The sequence below is a fragment of the Schistocerca piceifrons genome, chromosome 4 (assembly GCF_021461385.2).
Source record: "Schistocerca piceifrons isolate TAMUIC-IGC-003096 chromosome 4, iqSchPice1.1, whole genome shotgun sequence".
Classification (NCBI taxonomy): Eukaryota; Metazoa; Arthropoda; class Insecta; order Orthoptera; family Acrididae; genus Schistocerca; species Schistocerca piceifrons.
This window is the reverse complement of record NC_060141.1, coordinates 558,800,242-558,812,594: the sequence shown is the minus strand read 5'-3', so window position 1 is coordinate 558,812,594 and position 12,353 is coordinate 558,800,242. Positions and strand designations below refer to the sequence as shown.

Genomic DNA, 12,353 nt, shown 5'->3' with positions numbered 1-12,353 from the left:
GTTGACAGCTGGGACCGTGTTGTCATGCAAGTATATGTGTATTCTATTTGTGAGGAGGACATCATCTGACAACTTAACAACATTTTCAGTCATGCTTGTGTGTTTACTCATGGCTCAACCATATGTTGGGTTGTTACCTTACCCTTCCATTATTTATACGAAAGCTTTGCTACTTCATTCTTACCAGTTTTCAGTTATTTTTTGAATGTGTTATAATTTGTCAAAATAAATTTCTAATATACTATGATTGTCTATAATTTACTTGCAGATGATGACATGGTGGTTTACAACATTTATGGCTCCAGCCATCAAGCAGAAGGTCCACAGCCTTCCTGGTGTAGAATACCTATACAGTGTAATGTCCCCTGACCAATTAGAGATACCAGCTTATATTACAGAGTATGATATGTCGGTCAGTAGAGCTCATTTTTTTCTTACAATATGCCTTACTAATATTCATTTTATTCAAAACACATTTTATGTTAAATGATATTACTTTCTTTCCAGATTAACGGCCTAAGATATTTTCAGCCTGAGTCACCTACATAGATAGATGCCAAATGCACAAGCTGAAGAGAACTGTTGAATTCAAAATGCAGTGCCCCATATAGCAGAACAAAAATGTAGTGATAAAATGAGCTTCATAATATTTAGAACTTTAGCCAGAATGTTTTAAAGCAGTGAAGATTTGTTATCAACCTCCAAGGAGTATATGGGCTGAAAGTGGTTATAAAAGTTGTTAAATTTTTGTGTCATTCTACTGCCATGACGTGTTAATGGTATTTATTCTCAAACTAAATACTGAGAATTAAATGACTGACAGCGTAAACTCCATTTTAATGAATTGTATGTTCTTATTCTATACAGATGTTTCATATGTTGATAAGTGGGAGCACTAAAATTGTTAATCTTAAATTTTCACTAGAGATATCCATAAAATGTGCCATCAAGTAGTTCAGCCAATACAACAAAAGTTTATGATTAATAACAAAGTGCTGGTGTTCAGGCAATAAGTTTTATGATTTATTAGTGACATGTAGTGAAAAGTGGATTAACAATATTTTTAATAATATCATAAAAATCAAAATAGATGCCAGTATTTACCACAGTATCAATTTTTATTTTCATGTTAAACAGGGAGGATTGTTAAATGTAGTATTGAATAATTAAGATGTTGACGAGTGAGTGGCTTACTTTCCTGTGCTTGTTGTATGAGGAGATATGTTAAGAGATGTAATAACATTATGAATGTTTTATGGTAATTTTTATTTTATATTTTGTACAATTTTGTAACCATTAAATAGCATCACTAATGATGTACAAGTGAAGAACTATGTTTTACAAGTTAAAGTTGTCAAGTGTCTCTCAGGACACTACTGCAGCTGTTGTTGAATATTTTGTGCATTAGAAAAAGGTACAAAAATACTGTTTAGTATTTTTATACAGATGCACGATTTATTGTGTTTTGAAAGTGTTAAATGTTGAAAATCCTGTGGCCTTCCACGTGGTTCCACAATAGATACAACAATTTTTACTAGAGAATTCGTTTAAAATATATGCTGCCTTTATTCAGAAATAGTGCCTGTTATATTCGCCGATAACATCTAATTACAGGTGAAAACAATCAATAATCATTGCAATAATCTGAGACTGACTGTATTTCTCTTTGCAGAAAATATTTATGGGCTGAATTGAGGGAAACTGTTAGTATATATTACATATGCTTTACTTGTTAAATGCACTTGACATCTTGAAATGATATGCACTATTTCCAGATGTCAGTATTGCCTTTTTCATTAATAATGTTCAGTTAGAGAATAACAGCCCAAAATAAAGGAAAAATGTGATATCTGTACATCAATTTCAACCAGAAAATTCTGACAATTATTTAAAAAAAAAAACAAAAATGCTTATTGTACTATACGAATAGCCGTGCCACAGTTTCAATAAAAAATAACAATGGATCTAGATTGTTATCAATCACAGAATTCACAATAAAGACTAATCCAGATTTGTTGAAATTTATCTAATAATTTACTCTTCATGTACATACTAATTAACTTGTTTAGGTCCAAAGAATTTTTCTTCTGATTGAATTACCACATTAGCAAGATATGTAGCACAAGATTCTTAGCCGGTTAGGGACAGAGGCAATGACTGTTATTGCTTAAAAGATTGATTGCCACTACAATCTCTAAGAGTGTTGTGTTACAGATACAGGACACTACCAACAGCAGCTGTGAGCACTTCATTAGATAGAAACCTCAACCCCTGGATGATTTGTTTTCTTTTGCAATACTGTAACATAGTTTCAGTATTATGGAAAGGATAGATTCTACCCACCATATAGTGGAGATGTTGAGTTGCAGACAGGCACAACAACAACAATAAAAAACTGCTGAATGAGCAAGCTATCAGCCAAAATGCCGTCTTTTGAATTAGACAACATATCCACACCCGTTTCCACACAAACACAACTCACACACACATGACCACTGACTGTCTCCGCCATACTGTGATTCAACATCTCCACTACACGGTGATTAGCGATTTATCCTTTTCATAATATTGTCATTATTCTATTTTGTATTTCCCATTGTAACATAATTTCCATTTTTGTAATTACATAGTTTACTACAGTATTTATCTGGAACCAAATCCCTATTTACAACAGAATAATAGTCTACAATGTGAATCTGCCATGGAGTTTATGCAAAGGGGGTGGAGGTAATTCTCTCAATGGGAATGACGTAGTCCATCAGACAAAATAATGTGGTAAAACAAAGTAAACTAGAATAATTTGCTTTAATGGTGGTTGTCTTTATTCTATTCATTTTTAATGAGTCTCTTATGTACCTCCTTGGATATTTCTGTGTTAGAGAGGTCCAAAAAGCAGCCCATCCAACCTCTGAAGCAAAATGAGGAGCTGTTTGATCAAAAAGCAGCGGCATTATCAAAATTAATCTAATGGAAATAACAGCGGGAGGGACTTAGCAAGATATTGATCACATATTCCACACTCAAAGATGGCTCCCCGTATTGCCTTGTATGTAGCAGCTGGCCAGTTAGAACTTGCCTAAAGACTAATCCGTAATAGTGTTTACATTCTTAATCACTTTCCTGGCCACAATGAAACAGAATTCATTGCTAAATTATATTTTGTTCCACAATACAGGTAGATAGGGGTGTCACTGACCTTTGCTTCATAACCTCCCAAAACTTCTCTACAATTCCGTCAGACTGTTCACATACTATCAGAACACAATTATGCCAATGATATTGTGCTCTTCAAGAACTGTCGCAATCCAATTTAAATTGTTAGGAACCTTAGAAACATACCCTATGTTACAATGTACAGAAGGTGAAAATACACCGTAACAGAAAACAAGAAATTGCGTTCATTGCAAAGCTAAAACACACTCACCACCAGCTCACAGTCAGTGGACAGACTTGACTTGGTGTGCCTCAGTCAAATATGTTGTTCTTATGGAAGGCAGGAAACTGACGCAGTGGTTGCACACAACCAGTGCGATGAACAAAGGTGTGGTGTCCTATTTGGCTAGTTATTTGGGATCTGATGAGAGTGATGAAACTAAGCTAGCTGGCACACCATTGTACTTCCTTTCATCCCATATGGTTTGGAAATGTGGTTAACACAAGTAAGCAGGATACCCTCAGTTTGAGCCCCAGTCCAGCATATATTTCACTCGTCATTGCTGATTTCGCATAAAGTCCCGATGCAGCTGATATGATCAGTTCCTTCTCTTCTTTCCTATCCTCTCTCCCCTCCCCCTCTCCCCCCAAATTTATATTAAATGAGAAAACTGAAAAATACATGGAAGAATGGAGACGCCTCAACTGGATGGATGAAGAAAGAATTCCATTTGTTGTAAACAGGTACAGGCCCTCAGTTAATTACATGAACAGCCATATTGCCCTAAGCCTTGAAGTGCATAATAAGAGAAAGCAAAATAAATACTTCTTACGATCTCATAAATTTATTAGGACAAGAACTCCCAAATTCTGTTCACAAGGTGACCCTCACAAGTACTTCAGGGACTGACACACTAATTCACAGACGACACAAACACTGATACACAGACAATATTTCTAGCTTTCCACGGCGTAATGAATAATCCTTTAAATTTCTGACCTGTGGTGTCTTGGCTCACTCTGAGGATGGCTGGAAGAAATGGAATTCACACCACTACATGTCTGAAATTAAATGGATCATATGTTTAATAATCCATCATATATCTGTACATCTGTAGTGCTGTCAGAACAGAGATGGACATGTTACTTAGCGAGCGTGTCTTGTACTACCTTAAGATCAAATAGGTGCTCAGTATACCAGAGAAAGGTTTTGCTGCCTAATTGTAGGATATGGGTGGTCAGGAGAATGTGCCACTAGGAAATCTACTTTGTGGCCGGTTATGGAGTAAAATGAGTGTAAATCCAAGTCATGTTACGTGCTAGAGGATGAGGGAGGCTGTCAGACTGCTGCAAAGTGGAGACAAAAATTTCTGCAGTAACAAGTGTGATGGTAAAAGATTAATAATATACAGATTGTTGTAATAACTCTGAATATTATTTTCAGTTTCATTTGTAAGACTGTTGACTTAACTTTGAAGCAGAAAAGTTCCAATTACATCAACAAGTCACTGAGATACACATATATGAATATTACATTTATGTTTATATGTAGAATGACTCATTGTTACAGTGCACTTCATTCATCATTCAAAAACATTAATAGTTATTTCATTTGTTATATGAGTCACATAGTTCTATGTGTTATATTCAATTATTGACCACTGTCTGTGGCTGCCAAGACAAGTCGGGCCTCAGCAGCCAGATACAATAGTCTTGTGTGTATGACCTGTGTTTGTATGAATGTGTGTGTTTATGTTGCCTATTTCAGAAGAACGCCTTCTAGCCAAAAGCTTACATGTTTAGTAGTCTTGTTGTGCCTGTCTGCAACTCAACCTCTCCACTATATGGTGAGTAGCAGTCTGTCCCTTTCATAAGACTGTCCTTATTCCATCCTGGATTTACCATTTTTTGATTCAATTATTGTGGTCATAAAAAGATGACAAGTCTAAAAACTGGCAAAAGAAATGGTTGCTGGTTGGGAAGGATGTAGTAGGTGCATGGGGTAGGAACACATGAGAAAGCAGTAGTAGGTGTACAGGATAAGATTGTGTCTTGGGCACCAGCATCAGTGGAGTTTGTGCAGAGCATAATAATGCTGTGTGATCAGCAGATTGTGAGGGATGACAGAACAGAGAAAGGTGAGGCTGCAGAGAAGATGGCACAGGTGCAAAATGAATGAAGCCAGGATAATTATGGGAATGAAGGATATGTTGGTAGAACAACTATCTGTGTAATTTAGATAAGCTGGTATCGGGTGGGAAGATCCAGGCAGCACATGTTTTGAAGCAGGCACTAAAGTCTATCATGATGTCATCAGCAGCATGCTCTGCCACTCGGTTGTCAGTTGTCCTATTAGCCACAGTTTGACAGTGGCCATTCATTCGGGTGAACAAGTGGTAGATAGGCACATCAACATAGAATGTTGTGCAGAAATTGCAGCAGTGCTGGTATATGGTATGATTGTTTTCACATGTAACCCTGTCTCTAATGGAATAGGATAAACCTGTGATGGGCCTGGAGTATGCTGTGATGGGTGGAGTATCAGACAAATCTCTCACAGGAATATGACCCAAGTGGGGAGGAGTAAGGATGGACCAGGGTATTGTGTAAATAGAGTGAGCAGCAGGATGCTCCCCCAAAGTAATTACACTGTTCCTCACAAGCAGCTTATAATTAAATTGCTCGCCTATGGCGTACTGCCTCAGTTATGCATCTGGATTCATAATATCCTGCCAGGAAGGTCACAGATTGAGGTAATTCATGGGAAGTCATCGAGTGAAACAAGTGTTATCTGGCATTCCCCAAAGATGTGTTACAGGCCCTCAGCTGTTTCTAATCCATATAGACAATTTGGGAGACCATCTGGGCAGCCCTCTTAGATTGTTTCCAGATGATTCTGTCATATTTAGAATCTAGTAAAATCATCAGAAGATCAATATGAATTACAAAATGATTTACACATTCCATTTGCATGTTGCAAAAAGTGGCAATTGACCCTGAACAATAAAGAGTGCGAGGTCCTCCACATAAGTACTAAAAATTTTCTGTTAAATTTTGATTACACAATAAATAATAAAATTTTGAAGATTGTCAATTCAGCTAAATATGTAGGAATTACAGTTATAAACAACTTAAATTGGAACTATCACGTAGTAAATGTTATGGGCAAGGCAAATGAAAGAACACATTTTTTTGGCGGAACACTTAGGAGATCCAAGAAATCTATTAAGGAAATTTCCTACACTACAATTGTATGTCCATTTCTGGAGTACTGCTCCACAACGGAGTGCATCGGAAAACTTCAGAGATGGGCAACCATTTTGTACAATCGCAGATTAGGGGAGAAAGTGTCATAGATATGATACATCAGTGGGGTGGCAATGATTAAATCATACCTATTTTTCATTACATCATGATCTTTTCATGAGATTCCAATCATCAACTATCCCCTCCAAATGCAAAAATATTTTGTTGACTCCCATTGATATGTGAAGAAATGACCATAACAATAAAATAAGATAAATCAGAGCCCACACACAAAGATTTAGGTGTGCATTATCCAAGAGTGGAATGGCCAAGAAATAGTCTGAAAGCACTCCATCAAGCACTTAAGTGTGAACTGCAGGGTAGTCACCTAGATGTAGAGTATTTCTTCGCTTTCTGTGGATCCTATCACATAGGAAAACATTCAGGGATGTGTAGTACGTGCACGTATGCATTAACAAAGGAAACAGGACTTGGAAACAAAAGCCGTACACTATATTAACAATAAACCATAACTACACTGCTTACATAAAATTTAACATAGTACTATTAACAGGGCATATGTTACATTAAAATGTTTTCCTCCTGTTGTTATTTAATGACTTCACTTATATTTGCCAAAAATAAAGTGTTACCTATGTAAGTAACAACAGAGTCCTGTTTGTATTGATCATTTCTGCTTGTCATATAATCAAAAGAAATCATAAATCCTTAAAGATAGATAACATAATAAGACAATGCATGGAAGTTGATATTTTGATGATGTTTGTTTTGTCAAAAACAACTGAGGTCGTTAGTACCCATGTCATAACGTTACAACACCAATAAGTAAAAGAAGGTAAAAGCAACAATACACTAAGCCAAATTGACGGAAGGAAAGAGAGCTAAAAACAAGGACTTCCCCTTGGAGATCCACAAAATACGCCACAGAGACAGCAGAGATCCCAAACCAAAGATTAAATGTCCTTCAACATACTGCTTTGACATAAAAAGTAAAACGCAGTCAACAGACCAAGCTTCATTTGCTAAAACAGCTGATAACTCAGATGGCAAACATAGACTGGAATATAAGTGGTTAAGAAAAAGGGCATTCAGTCAGGAAAATGCAAACCATCAAGGTTGATGACAATGAGCACAAAGTGGTGGTGGATCACCACTTAACAAATGGTGAAGGCTGAAAAGGCAGTGCCCAATATGCAATCTAGCTAAAATGATCTCATGATGAGAGGGCCGAGAGGAAGTTGGAAAAGCCGCTTGGGGAGGATTAGTGCCCCAAAGCTCGTTCCCATGAAGAGAAGACCTGTGGTCATGCCAAAGTGACACCACTTGCCGAAGACAGATCACACTTAATCATCCAGAGGAAAGGAAGAGCTAGCAGGCTGAGGTAGGAGGACTGAAGCCTTGGCAGTAGCATCAGCAGCCTCATTTCTCATCATACTGATGTCACCAGGAACCCACAAGGACATCACAGTGGCTCCCTCAAGAGCAAGCAAGTGGAAGCATTCTTGGACCGTTGCACTAAGGGATGGACTGTGTACAGCACACAAAGGCTCTGAAAGGCACTGAGAGAATCAGAGCATCTGACACAATTAAAATGTCTGTGTTGCTGAAGAGCTCTACTGTAAAAAATAAAGTGTTCTGAAGCTAATACCAAAAATGGTCAGTGACAATGATGAAGGCACACCCGACACCACAGTCAGTCTTAGAGCCATATGTGTATGTGAAGGTGCTACCGCTAATTTGCATGTGAAGGTCGAGAAACTTACAGTGACAGATCGAATTCTGGAGTAGTGTCCTAGGGAAGTGAATGAAGTCCAAGATGAACATGGGCCACCACAAGAAGCCAAGACAGTGAAGGGTTCACACCCATCGGGAATGTGGCAGATAGTGTGAAGCTAAGATGCTGGAGCAGTAGCCAAAAGTGAAATCCAGAGGTTACAGAGAAGAAAGGTGTGTCCCATACTGGCAGTCAAGACAATCAACGAAAAAGAGGGCATAGGATGGGTGGCCAGGCACGACAGAAAAACGGCAGGCATATCCACTAAGGAGGAAATCGCGCCGGTATGACAGTAGTAGTTCGGCAGCTTCTGCATAGAGTCTCTCAACTGGGCTAATGTGAAACGTACCAGTGGCCAAATGTTTTCCATGATGGTGGATTGTGTTAAAACGGCATAAGATGGGTGGGTGGGCAGATGAATAAACAGAACACCCATGGTTTACTTTTTAACAACCACAGAAGTACAAAAACAGAGGGGTCATCCAATGCACTCCCTAGGAAGTACTGCTTAGGACACATGGGAGCACCAAGACAGTTTCCTATTAAGCATGAGCCCAAGGAATTTTGTAGTTTCTATGAACAGAAGATCAACAGGCCCACGATGTAAAGACAGTGGAAGAAACCCACTGTGCCACCAGAAATTCATACAAATGGTTTTGTCAGTGGAAAAGCGAAAGCCATTGTTGATACTCCATGTACATAGACAATTGGGACATTGCTGAAGATGCCACTCAAGGAGATAAGTGCGTGGAGAACACCTATGGATTGACGAAAAGCTGACAGGAGACAGTCCATAATAGCATTAACGGCTACAGCAAAGAAGACAACACTCAGGCCAGAGCCTTGAGGCAGCCCGTTCTCCTGAATAAAGGTATCAAACAAGGTCAAAACCACAAGTGCCTTGAAAACTATAACTTTTAAAAATCCCTGCGGGAAATGGGACAGGCAGCTTCAGAAGGCCCATGTGTATACATTATGGAGGATACCAGTCCCCCAGCAGGTGTCGTAGGCTACCTCCAAATCAAAAAACAAGGCCGCAGTCTGGTATTTCTTCAGAAAACCATTCATGGCATGGGTTGACAAAGTGACACGATGTTCAACTGCAGCATGGCATGCACAAAATCCACATTGTGCAGTGGTTAGGAGGTTGCCAGAATCAAGCCATCATACCAACCAGTCATGAATCATATATTCCATCACCTTGCAAACACAGCTGGTGAGAGAAATGGGGCGGTAGCTAGAAGGAAAGTCCAGCATGAGATTTTCACTCTGCAGCAAAGTGTGCGCTGATATGAAACTTCCTGGCAGATTAAAACTGTGTGCCCGACTGAGCCTCAAACTCGGGACCTTTGCCTTTCGCGGGCAAGTGCTCTATCAACTGAGCTACCGAAGTACGACTCACGCCCGGTACTCACAGCTTTACTTCTGCCAGTATCTCGTCTCCTACCTTCCAAACTTTACAGAAGCTCTCCAGCGAAACTTGCAGAACTAGCACTCCTGAAAGAAAGGATACTGAGGAGACATGGCTTAGCCACAGCCTGGGGGATGTTTCCAGAATGAGATTTTCACTCTGCAGCGGAGTGTGCCCTGATATGAAACTTCCTGGCAGATTAAATCTGTGTGCCCGACCGAGACTCGAACTCGGGACCTTTGCCTTTCGCGGGCAAGTGCTCTACCAACTGAGCTACCGAAGCACGACTCACGCCCAGTACTCACAGCTTTACTTCTGCCAGTATCTCATCTCCTACCTTCCAAATTTTACAGAAGCTCTCCTGCGAAACTTGCAGAACTAGCACTCCTGAAAGAAAGGATACTGCGGAGACATGGCTTAGCCACAGCCTGGGGGATGTTTCCAGAATGAGATTTTCACTCTGCAGCGGAGTGTGCACTGATATGAAACTTCCTGGCAGATTAAAACTGTGTGCCCGACCGAGACTCGAACTCCTGACCTTTGCCTTTCGCGGCAAGTACTCTACCAACTGAGCTACCGAAGCACGACTCACGCCCGAATACTCACAGCTTTACTTCAGCCAGTATGTCGTCTCCTACCTTCCAAACTTTACAGAAGCGCTCCTGCAAAACTTGCAGAACTAGCACTCCTGAAAGAAAAGATACTGCGGAGACATGGCTTAGCCACAGCCTGGGGGATGTTTCCAGAATGAAATTTCACTCTGCAGCGGAGTGTGTGCTGATATGAAACTTCCTGGCAGATTAAAACTGTGTGCCCGACCGAGACTCGAACTCGGGACCTTTGCCTTTCGTGGGCAAGTGCTCTACCAACTGAGCTACCGAAGTACGACTAACGCCCGGTACTCACAGCTTTACTTCTGCCAGTATCTCGTCTCCTACCTTCCAAACTTTACAGAAGCTCTCCTGCGAAACTTGCAGAACTAGCACTCCTGAAAGAAAGGATATTGCGGAGACATGGCTTAGCCACAGCCTGGGGAATGTTTCCAGAAGGAGAGGAGATACTGGCAGAAGTAAAGCTGTGAGTACCGGGCGTGAGTCGTGCTTCGGTAGCTCAGTTGGTAGAGCACTTGCCCGCGAAAGGCAAAGGTCCCGAGTTCGAGTCTCGGTCGGGCACACAGTTTTAATCTGCCAGGAAGTTTCATAGAAGGAAAGTGTTTATCCTTACCAGGCTTAGGTATTAGTATGACAGTGGCTTCATACCAGCATTTGAGAAATGTGTCATCTACCAAAATGTGACTGTACATTTGAAGGACAAAGTGCTTGCCTACAAGAGAAAGGTGCTCAACATCTGAATGTGAAAATCGTCCAGCCCTGAGGTTAAAGATCAGAATGAAGTGAGAGCATGGTCTAGCTCCCTCCTAGTAAAGGCAGCATTGTACCATTCACAATTCTGAGAGGAGAAGGATATCACCCAAGCCTCCTCCACTCATTTCCAAGGGAGGAAGGTGAGATAATAGGGAGTGAAGCTTGGAATCTGTGCAAAATAGTGGCCCAAGGTGTTGGAGACAGCAATAGGATCCCCAATGATACTATTTGCTACGATCAGGCTGAAATCGGGGAATGGACCCTGGTCCTAGACAGCCAATGCAGGTTGCCCACATGATGGAAGAGGGACTGAAACAGTTAAAAGAACTAGTAAATAAAATCCACCTAGCTTTCTTGCTATCCTGAAGAATGCAACAGCACTGTGCATGCAACTGTTTATAGCGAATACAGTTCACCATCGTAGGATGATAGTTAAAAATGCAGAAAGCATGTCTCTGTGCACAAATCATGTCACGGCATACCTCAGTCCACCAGGGGACATGGTGTGGTAAAGATGAAGTGTGAGATATGGAACATTCTGCGGCAGTAAGGATAATTTTCGTAAGGTACCCTACCTGGTCATCACAACTGGGGAAATGATGTTCATCAAAAATTGCCAAGGAGGCTTAAAGCCTCTAGTTGGCCTTAGAAAGTTGCCAATTGGTTTTACATGCAGATGGGGTAGTAGTCAGCAAATGGATAGTGCACGGGAAATGGTCACTCGAATAGGTGTCCAAGAGAATGGACTACTCAAGATGACATGTAAGCAGAACAAGAGGTCCAAAGGGGAATAGGTGTGCATTGAGTCTGAAAGGAACATGGGTGCGCCAGTGTTAAGACAGATGAGATTGAGTTGACTGAGGTCAGCCAAGAGGGAACCTCTCGGACAGGTTCTCGAAGAACTCCAAAGGGTTTGGTGGGAGTTAAAGTCACCAAGCAGCAAAAAGGGGTGAGGGAGCTGACCAGTAAGCTGGAGGAAATGAGCCCTGTTGACATAGAATGACGGAGGGATGTAAGCGTCACAAAGAGAAAAGGTGAAATGAGGAAGGAAAACGCAGACTGCAACAGTTCGCAGCTGGGTGTTCAATGAGATGGTTTTGCTATGGATGTAATCCTGGATGAGCAGCATGACTCCCCCATGACATGGAATACCTTCCTCAGGGGGGAAGATCAAAGTGGACCAGAAGGAAATGCAAGAGGTCAAAGTGGTCGCAAGGTGCAATTTTGTTTCTTGGAGGCAGAAAATAGCAGGATATTGCGATTCCAAGAGCAGCTATATATCCTCCTTGTTGGATCTAATGCCAAGAATGTTCCATTGGAATAACAGGGAATGGGGAGGAGGCAACAAATGAAGGGTAATCACCTCGGCACTTGCCAAGTGCCA

The 12,353-nt window shown here is 40.7% G+C and overlaps 1 protein-coding gene across 3 annotated transcripts in view; it reads left to right on the top strand.

The window, feature by feature from the left end:
• LOC124796389 (protein GDAP2 homolog) overlaps positions 1 to 1,477 on the top strand; it is a 969,166-nt gene extending 967,689 nt beyond the window's left edge. For all 3 annotated transcript variants that reach the window (XM_047260559.1, XM_047260558.1, XM_047260560.1), the window contains 2 exons: positions 269 to 412; positions 508 to 1,477. In XM_047260559.1, coding sequence (XP_047116515.1) covers positions 269 to 412; positions 508 to 549 — 186 coding nt within the window. In that variant the 3' untranslated portion in view covers positions 550 to 1,477. The remainder of the gene's footprint in view (positions 1 to 268; positions 413 to 507) is intronic.
• Positions 1,478 to 12,353: the final 10,876 nt, after the last annotated feature.